At 39.4% G+C, this 21,731-nt stretch overlaps 2 protein-coding genes across 35 annotated transcripts in view; both read left to right on the top strand.

Annotated features, from left to right (window-relative positions):
- camk2g2 (calcium/calmodulin-dependent protein kinase (CaM kinase) II gamma 2) overlaps positions 1–4,156 on the top strand; it is a 77,207-nt gene extending 73,051 nt beyond the window's left edge. For all 34 annotated transcript variants that reach the window (XM_051125251.1, XM_051125256.1, XM_051125249.1 and 31 more), the window contains 3 exons: positions 507–601; positions 1,214–1,462; positions 1,541–4,156. In XM_051125251.1, the coding sequence (XP_050981208.1) occupies positions 507–601; positions 1,214–1,446 (328 nt within the window). In that variant the 3' untranslated portion in view covers positions 1,447–1,462; positions 1,541–4,156. The remainder of the gene's footprint in view (positions 1–506; positions 602–1,213; positions 1,463–1,540) is intronic.
- A 6,465-nt stretch (positions 4,157–10,621) lies between these two features.
- synpo2la (synaptopodin 2-like a) lies at positions 10,622–21,294 on the top strand. The gene is made up of 4 exons (XM_051126519.1): positions 10,622–10,947; positions 13,874–14,025; positions 14,185–14,894; positions 16,159–21,294. The coding sequence occupies exons 1-4, from the start codon at positions 10,846–10,848 to the stop codon at positions 18,729–18,731; spliced, it is 3,537 nt and encodes a 1,178-aa protein (XP_050982476.1). The 5' UTR covers positions 10,622–10,845; the 3' UTR covers positions 18,732–21,294.
- Positions 21,295–21,731: the final 437 nt, after the last annotated feature.

The following is a 21,731-nucleotide window of genomic DNA, read 5'->3' on the forward strand; positions in this document are numbered from 1 at the left end:
TGGATTTTATCAAAAATATCTTCATTTGTGTTCCAAGGATGAACAAAGATCTTACGGGTTTGGAACGACATGAGGGTAAAGTAATGAGAGTAAATAATGACAGAATTTTCTTTTTTGGGTGAACTAACCCTTTAAGTAACAGGTACAAAACTCTTATTTACAATTACGAAATAACGTTGCTGGTAATCATCGAGGGATTTTTGAAAATCTTGTTTTATCAGCATTTTGGTGGGTATCATATTTGAAAATGCACATGTTTGCTTATGCATGGAGCATTTAATGAAATATTTAGTTTAAATAAACAGCCTATTAAAATTACAAACAAATGAGTTGTTGACATTTTCTGTGGCATACAAGACACTTTTATATTAATGTGCAAATACATGCATTTTAAGTAAGATTAAGTATGTCAGTAGGTAAAATTAAACGTTCTAGATGTTTTGGGGTATTGAGTCAAAACTGAATAGTGGTTTGCAATGTCATCTCGGTAACCTTTACTGTTTCAGGAGGATCTGTGACCCTGGCCTGACCTCTTTTGAGCCTGAGGCACTTGGAAACCTGGTTGAGGGAATGGACTTCCATAAGTTCTACTTTGAGAATTGTAAGGGACCATTTTTTTAGTGTTCAATGAAGTTGTATACATTTGTTGTACCTATTCAAACATGCTTTCATGCTTGATAGAATTGTAAGTTGTCAAAGTCAACAAATTCAGTTGAGTTAAGGCAAGGATGTCCAATCCTGCTCCTGGAGGGCCAACATCCTGCAAAGTTTAGCTTCAATTAGCTCCAATACCCTCGCCTGGAAATTTCTAGTGAGTTTGAAGACCATAGTTAAAAAGAGAGTTCACAAAAAATGAAAATTTTGTCATTAATTAATCACCCTCATGTCGTTCCAAAACTGCAAGACCTTCGTACATCTTCAGAACACAAATTAAGATATTTATAATGAAATCCCAGAGCTTTCTGACCCTGCATAAACAGCAGCACAAAGGTCCTATGGGTTTGGAATGGCATGAGGGTGAGTAATCAATGACAGAATTTTCGTTTTTGGGCGAACTATCCCTTTAAGTGATTCAGGTGTGTTTAGTTAGGGTTAGAGCTTAACTCTGCAGGATAGTGGCCCTCCAGGAACAGGTTTGGACATCCCTGAGTTAAAGATATTAAAGCTAACCTGTTAGGCTTATTTAACTAAATATGTCTTTGCCTGTTGCCAGTGCTGAGTAAGAACAGTAAGCCTGTGCACACAACCATCCTAAATCCTCACGTGCACCTGATTGGAGAGGACGCCGCCTGCATCGCCTATATCCGGCTGACGCAGTACATGGACAGCCAGGGCCGTCCACGCAGCAGCCAGTCGGAGGAGACACGTGTGTGGCACCGCCGAGATGCCAAGTGGCTCAACATCCACTTCCACTGCTCTGGAGCGCCTGCTGCACCTCTACAGTGAACCACACAGGGCAAAGGTACTGACTGACAAACACCTTAGTGTCATCACAACAAGTGAAACATTATTTAGTATTTTTGTATATTCTCTCCCTTAGCATGCCTGAATACTAAAGCTGATTGGAGCATTTCTTCTCCGTGCACGTCTTGCCGCCTGGAGCCCGGCCAGAAGAGAACCTCTTGAAGTTTTGAAACGCGAGGGAAAAAATTGACACAACTAAGAAATATATTTAAAAGTGGCCACCACTTCAGTCCAACTCTAGCTAGATGTGGGGCGGGCGGCCACGGCAGCAGCCCTGCCTTCTGGATGCTGCATGCTTCTAATGCCCACACGGGGCGCTGTATTGTCTTTACCCATAGTCCCATAATGTCTGCTGCCCAACATTCGGAAATGGTGTTTAAAGTATTAATAATATATTGTAAAATATTGAGATCTTCACTTGTGTAATTAACAGCTGGTAGAGATGAAAGTAAGAATCAGAAATGTGAATCTTCGAAAAGCACACGCCGTTTTAAGGGGAAATGGTGTGAGTTTATTATGTTTCAGAAAACATTTTTTTCTGTCTAGTTTTTCTTTTTTAAGCAAAGAATGTGACGGCATGGCATATCAGAGGGAGCAAAAAATGTATCAGACGTTGAAGCACCAAAGTGTAGACTCTAGATGTTGAGAAGAGGATGTTTTAATGTTGCTTTTATTTTCTTTCGAATTAAGGAACAGGGTCGGGGACGATTTTTTTCTGGCTTTCTGTCGTGTTTTTGTGTATCTCTTGGTTTTTATCTCCTGAATGATGCTGTATTTGAAAGTATTTTGTGTTTTCAAGACTATTGTTTTAAAGTGGCACACGATTTAATATAGTTGTGCATAAATAGATATTTATAAAAAGAAAGGACAAAACAGTTTGTGGTGTCCGGCGGGGGAAAAAAAAGGGGTGGGGAGATGTGTGTGTTTGAGTGTTTGTGTACGTACAAATGTTTTTTCTTGGGTTCAATATGCTTGTTGCTGCGTAGTGTTTTGCGTAAATCTTCTTTACACACTTCCACATGAGGCCTAAACTCAAGTTGGGTTGGTTTAACTTGCCTTCCTGTACGTTTGCACCCATAACCACCCGGCTCTCTGAACCTGAAGTTGCAGAACTCTCACTTGCTTCGATTCGAGTTTGTTATACGTCTCCTGGTCCCCAGGGGGCGCTAAACACTACACACAACACGCTCATAGCCCCTGCCTTCCCTCGCAGAGTCACTCGGCTCACCCTTTTAGGCTTCCAGCTGCTGTGCATATCATTTTTTAGACTATTCGCATGTCGAAAAAGGAAAACGTGAAATGGCCTGTACTGTTTTGCACATAAGCTTGAGACTCTATGCTGTTCTGTTCACGTTTGTGGACTGCTTTGCAACTTCAGGTTATGAAATCCATCCATAGGGGTCCATGCTCTAGAAGTCACATTATCCCTCCATGAGTGTCTGTACACTTGGTTCTGATGCTGTTTATGTTGTCTTATCATCATGCCATGTGACTTTAAAGACTTTTTTGAATTGATTGTGGTTTGCTAAGATCACCTGACCATCTATAGGCAGGGATTTGAATGAAATGACTTGATGAATGCAGTTCCATGCTGTTTTGGGGTCCATTTTGTGGTAGAATCTGTTTTTGGGTATGTAGTTTTGTTTTATTTTTTCCAGTATAACCTGTAAATACTAACGCAGATCATTGATGAGGGATGACTCGAACGCTTAGCTCGTCTTCATCCAGATGCACGTACACGCAACTCACATAGTTACAGTAAGCACATGGACACATTGTGCTCCCTTTAAAGCTTATCTGTGTGACTGTCATACATCGGAACACCGTTGTTGACCGTGTTATTATGTAGATCCTGTGTGTGAATTGTGATGCCTAGGGGGGTTTAACGTTCCCCCTTTTATTCTGTGCTAAGCCATTTCTCGTGACATTTTACCTTTTCAAGTTGGGCTAACGTTGCACCCAACTCTGTGTTCAAAAAAGGGAGGAAAGAGAGTACTCCTACCCTAAAAGGCATCTTGTTAGTGAGTTCAAACCGTCTGGCACTGTGATGTCTGCCATACCTTCATACTGCGCTCTTTGTTGCCCCCTGCTGCAGTGTGTCTTATAACAGTGTGTTCAGCCCTAGTCTCTGGTCACTTCTATCACTCATAGTGTGTCGTCTCAGATACGCGAGTGTCCTTGTTTAAAAAAAAAAAAGTGCAGTTTAGTCAGTCAAACATGCATTAAAAAGTAAATGGTTAAGAAATGTTTCCAGATGCAGGAGATTGTAGTTCTTGTATTTCTTATGACTGTTAAATGGACGCCTTTGTATGCGAAGTGAATAATTTCTGAACTAAAAAACTCCCACATCCGAACCATATATGCAGTTGAGCAGAAGGAAAATATGCATGTGTAACTTTCTGGTAATAATTTTCACTGTCTGTGTTACATAAAATTGAATTATGTGTATATTACCTGCATCTTCAAGGTAAATGAAATGTGGCTCTGAGATATGGTTTCCAATGCTAAAATCACATGCTAATTTTGTAAAGAAATGGACTAAAAGAGATTAACAAAGCTTTAGCTCATTCTTGTCAGTTTTTTGCATTGTAACCATATATGATGGGACTGCATATGCTTATACTCTGAGGTTTAATTGGATGCTGGATTTTTGCATGACCATACAATTAATAAAACTATGAATTTAAATCTATTAAGTGTTTGTTTGAATGTTGTTAAACCATCATAGCTTTTTGTTGAAACATTTGGAAGCATTTAATAAAACATAATTTCAACATCACTGTCTTTTGCTCTCCTGCTCAGCGTGCGTTTTAGGTAGACATGAATGCAAACGTATGACCTGCGCTTGCACATCCATTAAAGGGATCATGAGATGAATGACCAAATTTCCCTTGTTCTTTTGACATAGAAGGGGTCTTTGTATGCTTAATACAGTCTGCTAGTTTCATAACTTAAAATGTCCTCATCATTAATAAAAAAGCATTCATGAAATAACCCTTGTTTGGACTCAAGGTGCAAGGTGGAGTCACGCAGGCGGAGTCGTTTGCATAAACACTGCCTCCAGAGCAAGACATTGACGAATAGTCATCTTCTCATTATAGGTGTTTACTTGAATACACTGAATGAGAGTTTTGCTTTGCATCAAAAACAAATAGAAATTACAATCGCTGCTGCTATCTTATCTACACTGGATGTAGTATACGAATGCACATTCGCTTTCTGACACAGTCCGCACTTGAGTCTGTCGTCAATAGACAAATGACGTAAAAAGAACATTCGCATTGACGCATATGGTTTAAACAGCTCGTTCGCGTTTTTGTACAGATATCAAAAAGGATCCCAGCCTAAAGGAACAAGTGGACAGTTTATTTGTAATGGCATCCCGAGTCGTGTCCAAAGATTGTTCGGACTTCGGAGGGTGTTGTTTTGTAAACAAGGCACAATGTCATGGAGTGTTAACAAAGAAACATTTGTTGAAAGATGAAGCGGTACTAGATCTGACTGCAGCTGCATCACAAACGGTAAGTAAATGATTTCATTAAGATTTGTCTGGAAATGATGCTGCCTGGATCATACAGTCAAACATGCAATAGTGAGAGGGCGGGGCATTCATACTGTTTTCTATGCAGTGACGTTAGCTATTCATAATAGTGGTGGATTACTGACAAGTCTTAAGGACACGCCCCCTGAAACAGGTCGTTTTAGAGAGAGGGTCAACATGAGGGTTAAAAATAATTTTTCCACATACTTTTTGTGCAAAAAACTTTAATATTATAAGTAAATTTCAAGTAATATTAATTTTTTTTTTTTTTAAATCTATGTCGTGGCTCCTTTAAGTACTGATAGGAACACTAGAGGCACATGTCTGCACATTTAAAGTGGATGTATTATTATTCAGTATTCAGAAAATAATCTTACTCCTTGAATGATTACACTTAACCCTTTAACTGTCACCAAATTTAGACGTTTGTGACAGAAAAATGCATTTTAAAAAATTCTATAGAGTTTGTATTGCACCCGGTGGCTGTTTGTGGTATAACGCCCCAAACAAACTTTTACAGGAACCTCAATTTTTTTCATATCAACTTCAAATTTGGAACATAACTTATTTAGACATAATGCTTCAATTTGATATCAAATTTAGGGTAAAACCTGTTATGTAAAATATGTATTTTATATAAAATATAATAAAAATGGTACAGTGCGTTTTCTTTTTAGTAAATTTAAACTTCTATAACTTATTTATATTTTATTTTTTTGAAAAAAATTCCACCTCTGGCATAATCTGCTGACTGTCTTCTTTGAAAAGAGACCAACCTTAGATCTGTATTTCAAAGTGTTCATGAATTACAACTATTTAAGTTCGGATAGTGCACTTTCATCCCTATTTAAAAAAATGGGGGGTGACAGTTAAAGGGTTAAAAATACTACAGTTGTGATGAAACCTTGGGTCTGTAGAAAGAGGGGTGCGTCTAATTTGTTGAGTAAGTATAGTAAACTTCTGGAATGCCTGATGCTCCTTTCACGCCATGTCATAATTACCGTAATTCCGAGATGACTACAAGTTGTAATTCTAAAAACATTCAGAGTTTACCTTCGGAGGCAGCATTCCAAGGCAGGAAGGCATCAAGGCACGTCCGAATTCTAATTCTGCTTCACTTCCTGTCTCCGGAGGTACCTTCATCTGATGGAATTTTGAAGGCAGCATAGATGTATCCTTCGCTCCCTTCGATTTCCTACAATCCTGTGCGTGTGCGTCATATAGGCTATATAAATAAAGAGATTCTTGTGAAATTAGACTTGTTACTTTATATAATAGATGAGATTTTGACCATGATATTCTTTATGAATCGTAATAGTGTAAAAAGCATAATAAATAATATTGTTTGTAATAATAGTATTTAATAAAATGTTAAAAGGGGTCAAATGAGTAGTCATGAGCCAAGTAATACATTTTTATGTGGCCCATATATGGGCCTTATGTTTCATTTTAGTAAGGCTGAATTTTGTTAAAACCTCACTGCCCTAATGTGACCCACATGCAGCTGACTGTATATGTAAAATTCGTATTAACTAAGGAAAGAAAAGGGCGTGACGTGTGGCCAAGTATGGTGACCCATACTCGGAATTTGTGCTCTGCATTTAACCCATCCAAGTGCACACACACAGTACTCACCGCATTCGTGGTGGAGGGTGGAGAGAGTGCTGGTTATTCACTCGAATTCGCAACCTTTCAGTTACAAGCCCGACTCCCTAACCATTAGGCCACGGCTGCCCCCAAAGAGAGTAAATGAGAGTAGTGCCCCCACTAGAGTGTAAATCACACACTCAACAACAAAAATGCGAATAAAATAATTCACTTTTGTGGGTGCAGGTTAGTGCAGGTTAAATGCGCTTAACAGTTACTCAGTATTGAGTTAGAAAAGTTCTTATAAATATATAACACATATTTAACATTACAATTTACTGTATTAATTTTATTTTAAGAATATAAAACAAACACAATTAATATTCAAACCAAAAATTATGAAATGGACAAATTTGAGTTGGAATCAGTTTTTAAGAATATTCAACAGATATACATTTAGCATAAAAAAAATACATTAAATGGACAAAAAAACTTGACTGTTGAGAAGAAAAGTGTTGAGAAGAGAAGAGTTGCTTGAAAGGGTGTTGGTGTTAATAATGCTGCAAACTGTCTAATGGGGGTCAGCAACGCACTGTTGTTTATTCATTCTCTCTTTCCTCCCACCATCTCGGTCTCCAGACAGGTACAGCCACTTTATTAAGGTAATTTCAGTGTCTTTATCTGAATCCCTTCCAGTCAGGGGATTCTGCCTGACAGCACCTACAGTGAAGAGAAATGTAATAATTATTATCAGTAGTACAACCTGAAAGGTAGACCTGCAGGATTACACTAAAAATCAAAATGCTCAACAGTGTGGGGTAACCAAATACATGTAATCTGGATTATATAATCAAGTTGTTTCATTTTCAAATACATTTTCAAACTATACTTACATTTTACTTATTACATATTATTCACACAATGGCAACAAATTATTCATGATTATCTCATGAATTCTTTTTTATCTTTAAAATTGTCTTTCCTACTGCTAATACAAAGTCTTCAAGTTTTGTGGACATTCACACAAACACCATTTACTAGGCTATACGTACCTCCTGGGCATACAGCATTTGACTTGAAATACAAAAATTATTTCAATTTTCTAAGTATTTTCTCAACATTGCATGAAGTACTGATGAACGGCGGAGTTATGGCTCTGGTTTGGTTCAGTTCTGGCTAAAAAAAATATGGGCCAATTTTGGGCAGGCGAACAAATACTAATCTGGGCCACACTTTATCTGTAGATTACGGCCAGATCCGGGCCAAAGGAAATTTGCTAACTGGGACATCTATAGAAAGCTTGACATGTCTACTTTTAAATGAAGTAAGCCTCTCGAAAACAAATACCCTGTGTTAAAGTAATCTGTATGAAACCATTGCCATGCCCAGTCTTTCTCGTCAGACCTTATTTTTAATTTGAATACGCATTATTGCAGGCTCTTACATTAGGTCATTTGAGATCAAACAACCATTCAGCAACAAAAATGTTTTATATATATATATATATATATATGTATAAAATGTGTATGTTTTACCACACCACAGAGCAGTGAAAAACACTGAAAACATGAAAAATGCTTTATAAACGTTTTCACAAATCAATCTCTATCTGAAATAAGTGATTTTGCATTAACCCGGATTGCATGATTATTGGAATGTATTGGAAACACTAAATTCAACAAAGTGAAATAATCTAACTCGACGCTTTTCTCAATGAAACAAATAGCTAAACCTCTAATAACTACAGATGCTGACACATAAACATGAATATTTACATAAAATTACTTTAAAATGCCAAAATATCACTTGAAGCACTTTGGGACGGGGAATCCATGCCGCCTTTCGGTCAAATTGGCGCGGTTGTCGTAGCAACCGAGGTGTGGCCTGCCGGACATCAGCCAAAAAGATGTGTTTTCTAAATGTAATCCAAATGTTAGCCAGACGTCGATGTTTACCAATGTCAGCCATAGCTAAACCTTACTTGGTTCTAATGTGTTTGTTGCTATCTGGACCATATATCTCAAAAGGAGCTGTGAACCAAGCAATAATTTCCCGCAAATTCTAAACTTATGGCAAAACATATATGGTAACAATCTGGTCCATATCTGTTCAGCCATGCCATATCTAAGCCATATGTGCCAGCTATCGGCCACATTTGGCCCAAATGTTCTTGCTATCTGGGTTGCCTTTGCAGCCTTTGAAGTCACTGCCTGATAAGGCAGCGAGGCAGCAAGTCAGCTGACTAGGTTTTTGGACGCAGCCTATGAGTTCAGGAACACGTGAGGGCTTTGGTGTTGATAGAGTTGCCATAGAAACACATAATTCGGATAGAGTAGAATGTCACGTGTTTTCATCTTGGAATTACGGCATGGCATGAATGCAGCATAGCATTGCTTACAGCAACAATGGCTGAAAAGAATTCAATTTAATGTGTCTGGCTTCCGGTGTCATTTGCTTCCAGTTATTTTTGGGTGTACAAAACAGCTCATTTTGCTGCTTGATGTGGCAAACTGGTGTTACTTACCATGTTATTTTAATGTGTTAACTTAATTATGAACACACTGGTTTGTAGTGCAAACAGTTTTACTGTTTACTGCATTTTGGTACTCTTTTCATTATTTTCCCACAGGGGCTAATGAACTGCAAGTCTCGCACGTTCACAAAAAAAGGCTTACTTCCACATTAAAAAATGAAGTTGGATAGCGGAACTTTGCAGTTGCATACTTGACTTATACTTGGCTTGCACAACTAGAAGCGTCCACGTAGGCTACCGTACCTTTTAATGGATTTTAATGGTCATTGGTTTAGAGCTTTAAACGGAGAAATGTCTTTATTTATTTATTACTTTGCAGAAATGTTGTCTAAGAAGTAGGTATGTAAAGATATAATCAATAATAATATTACCGTGTTTCGATATTACCGTGGTCAATATGAAATGATAGGTCTACAATGAACTCGTTTATTGCATGTAGAGTTGAGTTCTCGTTTAAGAACGCAACAGCCACCAGTTATGGTTTATTTTCGCGGCAGATGATTACAGCGTTTCACTAGATTTGTAGTGAGACGCGTTTTTTAACCTGTTTTCACCGAAACTGGATTTTTCCTTCTAAATAAAGGTTTAAAAGTGCAGTATGAATTTCTGACACTGTTTTAATGTATTTTAAAATGTAATTAATTCCTGCGATGGCAAAGCTGAATTTTCAGCTGCCATTAGGCCTTCTCTAGTCTTCTTCAGTGTCACATGATGTTTCAGAAATCATTCTATTTATTCTATTTAGCTGATTTAGTGCTCAAAAAAACATTTCTTATTAATATCAATGTTGACAGTTGTGCTGTTCAATATTTTTGTGGAAGCCAGATGTATTCTGTTTTCAGGATTCTTTGATGAACAGAAAGTACAGAAATTTATTTGAAATAGTAATCTTTGGTCTTAATGTCCTTCAGACCTGGTGTGTAAATGTGTAAATCCTGTATGTGTCAGTAAGTCTCTTTTAATTTCCTACTCAGGACAGGCATGTGCGTGCTTGTCTAAAGACAGATTGATTGGCCAAGTGTCCCAGTTTGGATGCCAGGAGGACAGGTCTGCTGTCAGTATGTGTACAGACACAATGGTAAAACAAACTAGCTCTATGATTAATCCCACACTATTAGAAGGTCCTGATATAAATATAAACCTACAAAAGACTAACCACCATCTAATTCGCTAACCACTATTTACTAAAAAGAAGGTGCAATTAAATACTATACACTATATTTCAATGAAAGAACATTAGTAAACATTATAGTAACAACTAATTTCTTTCAACTTCAGACTTAAATCTACTTGTCGCTATTCTGAAGTTGTTAAAAAGCTTGACCGCTTAGCAAAAGAGGCAAAGGGCTATTTTTATATCAGTAATGTACGCCCCGTCCCTTTAAGCCAGCGCTGTGAGTGACAGCACAGCTGTGATGAACTTGCTTCTACCTTTATCCAACACAAGATTCCACTGCACAGGGAGACGGCGGGTATCTTCTCTTTCCCCCTCTATTTTAACTTCCTTTATGGCTGCGCCCCTATCACCAGCATCCAGCTCAGGGTGTGGGAGGGGATCCGTGTGCACTCGTATTCGTGCAAGAGCAACTAGAAGGAACCCTAGGACATAGTTGCAGTAGTAGTTGTCTTCTCTAAGGGGGCCCTGAAATAACATGGACCGTACGTACTAAGGGCCCCCAGGCCAAGAAACTGACTCAAAGACACAAGCATAAACCACACAATGGTGGCTGAGGAGGTTATCATCACCCTATCTGGAGGAGCACCATGGGGCTTCAGACTACAGGGAGGAATTGAGCACCAAAAGCCTCTGCAGGTTGCCAAGGTATGATTGCCGGGAAACACAACAGTGAACGTACCATATCTCACTTTAAATTTGTTATTGTTATTTAATTTCACAATTCTTCAGTTTTAAAGTAATGCTTAAGAGCCGCCTGAAGATGTAATGGACACCAGAAGCATAGGCCCATGCACTCTAAGTGTGGTGTGGAACTGATCCTCTACCAAAAAAGCCAAATGATTCATAGAGCTGTGAACTTTTAAGTATCATTTGAACTGAACATTCACCCCTTTAACCTTTAAGTCCTAAATAGCTCATGTGCACTAATTGTACATTTTGTAATAGTAACAATGCAAGAGTTAGAGCAAGATTACCAGTAACAAGATACAGTATGTAAAACAAAGCACAGCTTAAGTATTTGCCGTTTATGGCTGTGTGGTATTTACGACTTGTGTGATATTGGTTTCTGCTGTTATTTTGTAATTACTCTGTAAACAGTAGATTGTGAGCCTGTTTATATTATAGATCATAAATTAATATATAACTAAAGGATGTTGACCTTTATGCTCTCACATATACTGTAGCTCATGACTTAACCTTTAAAGATTCAGGTCATATTTAATAATATTTGCCCTAATTGAATCTAATTTGGTCCATTGTCACACCATGCTTGTCAAGTCTCAATATTATACAAAAAGACTTTGTTTACTTTATACAAGATATAATGTCTTGCATATAACATTTATCAGCTAATGATAAAGCAGCTTATTCTTGTTGATTATATGTTTAGTTTACGAAATAAAAATGGCCCTGGTTGTGTATTTTACTTTAATCTGACACCTCATTGATAATTCAAACCATTAGTAATGATGAACTATTATAGACTATTTTATATATACAGTATATACCTATCTATCTATATAATAATGTTATCTGATCATGGTAGTTTAATGCATCCACTAATCTTGGCTGTCATGAAGAGTGTTGATTTTTATTGGGAGCTAGATGCTTGTCATCAAAACTGAGTTAGATTAAACTAATGATATGGGCACTCCCACATATCAATATGCAGCTTAGTGACAGGGCAGCTTACAGATCCCAGTTCACCACTTGGTCCTGAATATAACCTTTGCATTTACAGCTGTATCCTAAAAACTACAGGCAACCAAGTACAGGATTAGAATCTGAAATGGATAAGAAGATCGCTGGTCCATATGCATATTGTTTTAATCTGTTCTGCACAATCAAAAGCCAAAGGAGCACTATAAAATGTCCTGTTAACAGTATAGTGACTCAAGAATGTTACATATTAACCCATCTCACTTTCTATTTCTAGTCTAAATGTAAGTATTTATAGGCTGATTATTGCATCCTCAGTAAGACGTGAACCTGTCAGTATGAACAAAACCACTGAAATCTGAGCCTGTCCTGCTGTGCTGAGTAAGATGGCAGACAGGACAAGGGTTTGAGAAATGCCATTGCAAGGTCCAGTTGATAAACAACACTAACACAGGCACATGGGCAGCATCTGTTAACTGTCTGTGCCAGCCTACTGAGTGTTTTTCATCATTTCAGTCATCATATTATCCCAAATCCACCACTGTAGCGATGCTTTACATTTTCGGTCTCTGGTATTTCTTGTAAAATTAATACATTTTCAGCCTATGAAAATGCCATAGTTTAATCACTTTACAGTGTCACAATTTTTTATTAATCCGTAAAAATAATATCCCCTTTTTCAAATCGAGCCATTCTGAGATGACTGCCGGTGTGGCAAAGCCAAAGCATATTATACACTTTTCATTAAGACCTATAAAGTATCACATCAACTTGTGGAAAATGGGCATCCGATGACCCCTTTAAGCTTATTGCTGTTACTGTAGCAGCAAACAACAGCACACTTTAACCCTGTGCACATTTTTATATTTAGTTATATTGAAAAAGTTACAGTTTAATTGAGTCCCTGTTTTTAACATTTCTATAGACAAGGTGACACTCACTGGTCACTCAGGAAAATGGTAGATTAAAAAAAAAAAGCATTTTTTAAGTATTGTGTACAATGTTGTACAGTTTTCACTTGCTCATCCCATTTGATATATTAATGATCCCTGGTTCAAGTCCCAGTTGTTCAAGGAGGCCTTTAAGTATGGAGTTTGCATTAGAGGTCTTCACAGGTCCACTTGGATCCAAAAACTTGTTTCTGACCTGAGACTCAAACAGATTCGGATCCAAACTTTCTCATTTCTGGTAATTCCGTGCTTTTTCCAAATGTACCCGATAAAACCTGAATTCTTTTAAACTGTCCCTTTGATAGCACACGTACATCTCGGAGACGTCTATATGACGTCTGTATTAACATCTGCAAGTTGTATTTTTTAGAGTGTTTGCTCATCTGCAATACATCTGTAGGACGTTTCCTATCAGATGTAAAACAGATGTGTATTAGATGTCTTTAAGATGTTTATGATTTAGAATTTATGTAAAACTGACATCTTACAAACGTCTATCAGATGTTTGTAAACAGTAGATGCTTTCCAGATCAAGTGATCTTTAACAGACATCTTGCAGACGTATGCAGACAAAAATAGAAATTAATAATAACTCATCGGGCCTGTCTTTGGTTGGGTTTTTCTTTCAAAAAATTAATTAACGTACATCTATTTGGGCCTGGCGCAGATTTTAGAAACAGAGAAGACCTCTAGTTGGCATGTTATCCCTGTGATGGTGTATGTGCTGTGGTCACCTAAAGACATTTAGGTGAATTGGAGACACTCAGATGAATTGGAGACGCTCATATGACCAAACTCATATGCCACTCTTTTTGATTCCTTACAGATCTACTTTTAAAGATGGGAAGAATTTGAAATGTGATATCACTGCCTCTGTCTTTGTTTTCTATGGAAAACATTCAAGGCCATTTTAAATGACTTCTCGATCTATTCATACATCAACTGTTACATTTATCCTGTAGGTGCGTAAGCGAAGTAAAGCATGCCGTGCTGGACTTCGTGAGGGAGATGAGCTGGTATCCATTAATGAGAATTCCTGTGGGAGTCTGTCGCACGCCCAGGCCATGAACCTGATCGACAGCATGCCAGGAACGCTACATATCCGGGTTAGGAGGTAAACCATCCTTTACTTTTCTGATGTTAAAGTGCGTGTTTAACTTAATCTGAAAGTCAGTGACTGTGTTAACTGTAGTTAGATCTCCAAGTCAGGGCTGTTGTGAGTTACTGTTTCTGACCACCCCTGTACTATTTTACCCTTTTACATGTTTATCAGGGCACCGGCTGGCTTCCAGTCAGTGGTTCTGGTTGCTCGAGCTCCTTCTCCCCGCATTGATAAAGAGTACCGTGCTGCCATTAGGGCCATGTCTCCATCCAGCTCCCGACCTCACCAATCAAGTGTGCGTCAGATCCACTGTGGATCCCTGATATCCCCGACAGGACGCAGTGGGTTGACCTCCCCGCCGGGCAGTGAGGCCTACTATGGAGAAACAGACAGCGATGCAGACGTGGCTGCTCATGAGAGGCAACGCAAACCAAAACGACGTAGTCCCAGCAATTCACCTGCCAAGGCCGGTCGAGCCTCACCGGAGGGAGCAGAGACTTCGGAAATGAGTGGGTATGACAGTGCCTCGGATGCCCAAGTGTACAACCTTTTGGGGTCTAATGAAAGAGAAGATACATTGCCTGGTGTAGCCCGCAGAGAAGTGATTTACCAACCCCCTCCGCATGGAGCCTGGTCCTCTCAGACCTCCACTGAGACCTCATCCATAAGTACGGATGACCAAAACCCACGAGAAGGGCTGATAGAAGAGGACAGTGGGTTCCAGGAGCCCAAAAATCTTGTTCCTCTTGTTTCTCCAGAGAGAGCCAAAGAAGCTCTTATGCTGAGCTCTCGTGCTCAGATGGTGCCCATGGTTGGGCCAGTTGACAATCCAGTGGATGAGGAACTCACACTAACATACATGGATAAAGCAAAACAAGCAAGTGAGTATATGAAGATCATTGCTCTTATGATCGACTGGCTTCAAATATAATGTCATGAACACCTGCTTTGCTTTGTAAGTGTGTTCTTGAAGTCACAGCTTGTGATTGCCTGCATGTAAACCCTTGAAGAGATGAGGGTTGGTCATGAATCTTTTAGCCCACACCAGTGTCTATATTTGTCCTGAGGCTCACAGGGTTGATAACCTGAGCACTGCTTTGCATGAGCTGGCATAAGCATCTCCAGCTGCTAGCTTATATCAGGTGACAGTGCTCCTCACAGGCCTGCGCTCATTCCCTCCACCTAGATCCTTAGCTGAAATACTGCACAGTATTTGTTAGTATTCTCAGTATTGTTTTCAGACATGTACAGAAGCATCTGGCTGGAATTTAGAGTCAGTAAAATGTCATCAATGCAAGTCATAAATTAACATACCCCGGAAGCTAGATTAGTGTTCATAAAATGAGATACATACAATTAGTTACACAGGTTTAACATTCCAGTGCCCAGACACTGCATTACACTGGTATGACACTGATCCTGGATCGCAGCTGCGGAATGTGTGTTTGTTGATCCCAGATCAGGTGGTAAACAACACATTGACATATGTGTTTATGGAGAGATTACTTACTGTGGAATCTAATGTGCTATCAATACTAAATATGCATGTGAAATTTAGTGAAAGTCTTTTTCTCTGTTATAATAATGATTAGGTTTAGAGGTTAGTTTAGAGGTGAGACTTCGGGTTATGTGTCATAGTACCATTTTAATAAAGTGTACAAGCATCTTCAGAGCCACCGCTATTTGAAGCAGTGTAATTTCAAGCACCAGCATAAATAAACAGTCATAAATCTAAAGACAACCCTAATCTGTACTCCAAACATTCTCATGCTCTTCTCAGGGACCACAATTAAGCACTGGTAAATAAAGCATCTCCCCATGGTAGACAAATCAACTTGGCAGCAAAATGATTATGTGCTTCTTCTCTAATTGCTGTAGATTCATATAATGAGTGGTCACGGTTGCAAAATGCATTGATTGATACACAGTTTTTATTGGGTTTTGCTATGAAAACTTTTTTTGTCTTTGACATGCAACTTTGCAGTACCATATGAAAAACTGGATCTTATCCTGTTATGAGATCTTTAACTATCCTATGTTAACAGAGGAGTTTAATTTAGCAAGCACATGGACACAAAAGTTGTATTTTTCAGTCAGAAATTCATTCATAACTCAATTCTGTCTCAAACTTTTCATGTTATGCAGAATTGAACCGTGGCGATACAGTCATGGACAAACAGGTGAAAGAGGCTCGGTCCAAGTGCCGCACCATCGCCTCACTACTGACAGATGCACCAAACCCTCATTCAAAGGGTGTTTTGATGTTTAAAAAGCGCCGACAACGCTCTAAGAAATACACATTGACCAGCTTTGGAAGTGTTGATGAGGACATGAGGCAGGACTCTCAAGAAGAAGATGGCATATTTCCTGGCAGTGAATCAGAATTTGATGAGGAAGGTTTCTCTTCTGCACCCGACCCCACATGGGACAGTGACTACCTTGAGATGCTGGAGAAAAGATCTGCTTCCAGAGGTCAGGAAGGAGAGGGTGGTGCTCTCAGTCCTGGTCTGAGTGATACATCTGGGAAGGGGGCGCAGTTGTTTGAGCAGCAGAGGAGAAGGGCTGAAGAACATGCAAAGAAAATGGAAGCTGCACAAGAACATTTACAAAGCCAAATGCCGGGCATTGCACTGAAAGAGACGCAAGCAGTTCTTCAACTACAGACACCGCAACCGCAACCAGAGCCATTGACAAAGCCTAATGTCCAGCCACCACCGGTTGCTCCGAAACCTGCCAGACCTTCAAAAACACTTTATCATGAGGTTCCACCAGCAGAGACTCAAAGCCTGATACAGATGGGCACACCTCAAGCCACTTCCACTGTGCCTGTTATGGTTAATGGAGATACTTCAATCACAGTGGCACCAGCCCCCGCTGTGTTGCCCATAACTAATCTCTCAGTACCTTCTGCAGAAACTGTGATGCCTCCACAACCAGCTCCTCTACCAGAACTTCCTGCTAGCTCTGTGTTAAACAGAACTGCCCGACCTTTTGCCCCAGGCTGTGTTACCAATCGGGCAGCTACTGCTCCTGTTGTGTTTCGCCCTACAGTCAGTAAGAAGACACCCAGACCTGTTTCAGTGGCTGTGGTTGCACCTCCATTCTCTGCAGCATCAGAAGAACATGCCATGGGTGTCACCCCTGCCTCCTTCGTTAGCCAAGTCACAGTGAGTCAAATAAGTGCTGTTGTCCCTGCTGAAATGATACCCACACAGGCTTTTATGCCTGGAAAGTCTGTTCCTCCACCTGCTTCTGTATCCACAGAATCATATTCTCAACCTGCTCTTCACTGCTCCTCATTGGAAAACATCCAGGTTGCATCAGTGCCACCTCCCACAGTTCAAACCCAAGAACCTACCTTTCCTGTAGAAGCTGAAACAACTGTTCCTCCTGGAATCCCTGTGACCGCTATGGCTCCTGTTATGACTCCTCAGGCCACTGAGATACCATCCCAACTCTCTTCTGTATTAACTTCTGCAGTTTCTGAGACCTCTTCTACTGCAACTCAGCTCTCACCTGTAGTCTATCGTGAAAAATCCTCTGCCGCCTCTGGCCGCACTGGCATTCTCCAAGAGGCCCGTCGCCGTAGTGCCTACAAGCCGATGTTTAAAGTACCTGACAACAAGAAAAACTCCCCCAACCCTGAATTATTGTCTATGGTGCAGAACCTAGACGAAAGACCCAGGCGTGGATATTCTGAACCAGAAAATATTACTTACAGCATTGATGACAATAGACCAAGGGTGCCACCACCTGTGGCTCCTAAGCCAAGGGTCATCCCAGAAATATCACAGATCCCTCAAGCGGAGGGAAGAGGTGCAGAGCTGTTTGCTCGTAGACAGAGTCGCATGGATTTGTTTGTTGTAGACTCTCCACATCTGCAGCCTGCACCTCTACAACCACAACAATCCCAATCAGTCATAGACTTGATCGAGCCACATCCAAGCCAATCTCAATGGAAGTATTCCCCTAATGTTCGCGCTCCTCCACCGATAGGATACAACCCCTTGCTGTCTCCATCCTGTCCTGTTGGGGTGCAGCGTGGGGGTGCCAAGGTGTCTGAGGGAAGTTCCAAAGGAAGTAAGGGTAGCTACGGTGTCCCAAAAGAAGGTATCAAAGCCTTGGACTTTATGAGGAGGCAGCCTTACCAACTGAACCCTGCAATGTTCAGTTTTACTGGTGGCCCTAGCACACAGTCCTTAGTTTCCTCCTACCAGAGGCAACAAAGGGAAGGCCACACTCTGACACCACCCAGGCAGATCCCAGTAAAGGCGGCACGTGTGTATGAAATCAAGCGATTCTCCACTCCCACCCCAATGTCAGCACCAACTCTCAACCCCACAGTGATTGTACCTCGCTCACATACAACACTTGGTGAGCACATCTCTCGGTCCGACATGACGTCCCCTCTACCTGAACCTGTACCCGAATTAACTTCGGCACCTTCACGAGCCCCAGGCCTCCCAGAGCTCCCTAAAATTTCAGCTGTGCCGATCCCTCACCCCACACCGTACTCACCCCCAGCTCCCATGTCAAGTATGTCAAACCTAAGCTACTCTGGGCTTCAAGCTGCCAAACAGTTTAAGAGTGCTCCTGAGTTAAGTTCCTTACAACCAGACCCCTTAAAGTCTCCTATCCAGGTTCCCAAACCCCGTTTCATTGCAACGCGTGTGGGCATTCAGCCCCGCGTCTGGAGGCCTGGAACCCTTCCTCACTGATAATGTAACTTTACATATGGAAGAAGCTGAACCATCTGCTTCTGTTGCAGTCTCAAAATTCATACTTTTCAAATATGATTTAAAGGAGTAGTTCACTACCAGAACAAAAATTTACAGATAATGTACTCGCCCTCTTGTCATCCAAGAAGTTCATGTCTTTCTTTCCTCAGTCGTAAAAAAAAATGCAGTTTAAATGCAGCTTCAAAGGGCTCTAAATGATCCCAGCTAAAGAATAAGGGTCTAATCTAGTGAAACAATCTTTTATTTTCTAAAAAAAAAAAAAAAAAAGTACAATTTATAGACTTTTTAACCCCAAAAGCATGTCTTGTCTAAGTCTGCATGAGTCTGAGTCTGCTGTCTGCTCTGTTTTTCTGGTTCAAGACAGTTTGGATATGTCGAAATACTCCCATCTAATTTTTTCCTCCAACTTCAAAATCATCCTAAATCACTGCAAAAGTACCGACCCAGTGTTTACAAAGTGAACATGCAAAGAAGGTCAATGCCCTTTACAAAAAAAGGTAAAACAGTGATGTAGGACGATTTTGAAGTTGGAGGAGTTTTTCGACATACCTTAACTGTATTGAACCGGAAAAAACAGAATCCACGCAGACCTAGACAAGGCGAGTGTTTGATGTTAAAAAGTATGTAAATTCTAATTTAAAAAAAAAAAAAATAACCCATCGTTTCACTAGATAAGATCCTTGTTCCTTGGCTGGGATCATTTAGATTGCATTTTTGAAGTTCAAACTCAGGGGCACCATAGATGTCCACTATTTGGAGAGAAATCCTGAAATGTTTTCCTCAAAAAACATAATTTCTCAACGACTGAAGAAAGAAAGACATGAACATCTTGGATGACAAGGGGGTGAGTACATTATCAATTTTCATTCTGATAGTAAACTACTCCTTTAATCTAACTTGAAGATACAAAGAAATTATATTCTTTATTTCAGATAAAAATATACTGTGGAGTATATTTGTTGGGTTTTTTTGAGAGTGTTTTTCAAAACTTCACAAAATTTCTGTTAAATGTTCATCAATATGTTTAAACCTTCAAATCTACTTACTCTCTTTACTTTCTCAAAGCATGTTCCTGCTCTTGTGAATAATTTATCTATGCTATTCCAAAGAAAAAAACATTGTTTGACTTCGAAAAAACGTGTAGCTTGCTATTCCTCTGAAATGGCTAACTTGATGTCACTTAAAGGATGTTAACCAACAGCCAAATAGGTACTTGGGCATTGTTTTAGCGAACTTACATTCGGTCTGGCTTACTAGTGATGTGTAATGCCTAGTATTTCTGAATCCAGTCATTTCCTAATGGATAACATGAAGTGTCATACTTTTTTTTTCTCATTGCATATCTTGTTTCATTTATTCATCAGAATTAGAGTGATTATTTGCCAAGTGTGCGCAAAGCCGCAAACACACAATGAGTCACATTACGGCAGTTAAAAAGGGTTGCAATGCTAGTTCATGTTGACTTAAAATGTTGACTTTAAATCCAACATATAACATTGTAAAGCTGTGTTTATTTGTCAGTGCCTGCTAGACAATGTGTTTTTGCAGTGCAGTGTTCCCAATTTTATAGGGATACGGCAAAATACATTATGACATGTCACCAGAAAAAACTATTCATATAGGCTGGACTGAGGTGTTTTGAAATATTTTTTCAGATTTCTCCATAATGACACACACATATGTGAGATTTGTCTTTTGACAACTTTAAAATACTAAAGTGTGGTCACTTTGCGGATCTTGGGTGTAAACCTTGATCTGCTTGACACATGAAACCTGAGAAAAAAATATATAGATAAAATATATGGAAAAAATACCTAAGAAAAGGCAGGCTGAGCCTTTGTTTTGCTGTATGCTCTTAGGTCAATCAGAAATTATATATCTCCTGGCAGAGCCTAAACTGAACAGGTGCATAAGGGTCACAGCCTATTTGTAGGAGCAAAGTAAACAGGAAACCAGGCTGGTTACTCAAAATGTGCTCTGACTCGATTTTTGGTCCTTATATCCGACTATTGATATAGTAAACAGATGACGTTAATGAAAACTTGAGTTTTTATTATTTATAGAAACATATTTAAGTGGTCAAATCAGTAAGTGTTGGAAAGGTACGGTGTTGGAGAAAGACGTGGGCTGTCTGAGCACTGACGCAAATCTGTCTTGTAAAGACAGGCGTGAAAAGTGCAAAGCTAGCACTGTCTAGGATTATCAGAAGGTTAATTAGCCAACTGGCTTTACTGAAATTAGTCAGAATACTCAAAGCATCATGAAATATTTGAATGGCATGTGTGGCAGTAAGGCTGATGATTTCGGGGATGGGTTGTTTTCGAATGTGTTCCCAAAGTCCTCAAAACATGGTAATGTCTTAAGAAAAAAAAATCTAGGGCTTGTAACATTAAGGGAACAAAGGATAGAGGTTTAAAGAAGGAAAAAACTGTTTATATCAATGTGAATTAGATATACAGAGAGGATAATGATTGTAGTACTGGCAAGTGAGAATATTTCATTTTTAAAAGGTCTCTCTTTTTTTTTTTTTTTTTTTTTTTTTTTTTTTTAAATAAAATTACATTTAGAAATTGAAAGAAGCTAATATAGAGTAGATACAGTGTTTAAAATCTGAGCCACAGCTTTGTTTGTCTTTCCAGTTAGTGTCATCGTGTTTTATTTTATAGAGTAAATCTTTACATTGTTCAGTGCTTTTAACTTTGGTTGTTGTACAAATCATTAGATCAATTTGTCTGTGTTGGTAAAATCCACTTTGTGGTTAATGCCTCTGGTGATTTTGTTTGTGCAATGCTTATGAGCTCAGCTGAACTTAGGACCTAAGTAATTCTAACCGAAAGTGTCTTGTATTTCTAATACAATGAATAGTTTCAATAAAACAAACCTGAAATTTCACATAATGTCTCTGTCTCATGGTAAGCGACAAACCAATGCATGTAATGCAGACACAATCCCAATGTCTCATGTGAATGCACTCAAACC

Source organism: Labeo rohita, chromosome 13 (assembly GCF_022985175.1).
Source record: "Labeo rohita strain BAU-BD-2019 chromosome 13, IGBB_LRoh.1.0, whole genome shotgun sequence".
Taxonomy (NCBI): domain Eukaryota; kingdom Metazoa; phylum Chordata; class Actinopteri; order Cypriniformes; family Cyprinidae; genus Labeo; species Labeo rohita.

What these genes read in the sequence shown, in the direction of transcription:
- synpo2la (XM_051126519.1), top strand. Translation starts at nt 10,846, where the DNA reads ATGGTGGCTGAGGAGGTTATCATCACCCTATCTGGAGGAGCACCATGG. An exon ending in AGCCTCTGCAGGTTGCCAAG is followed by an intron (nt 10,948 to 13,873) that starts GTATGATTGCCG and finishes TTTATCCTGTAG; the next exon opens with GTGCGTAAGCGAAGTAAAGC. An exon ending in GGATAAAGCAAAACAAGCAA is followed by an intron (nt 14,895 to 16,158) that starts GTGAGTATATGA and finishes CATGTTATGCAG; the next exon opens with AATTGAACCGTGGCGATACA.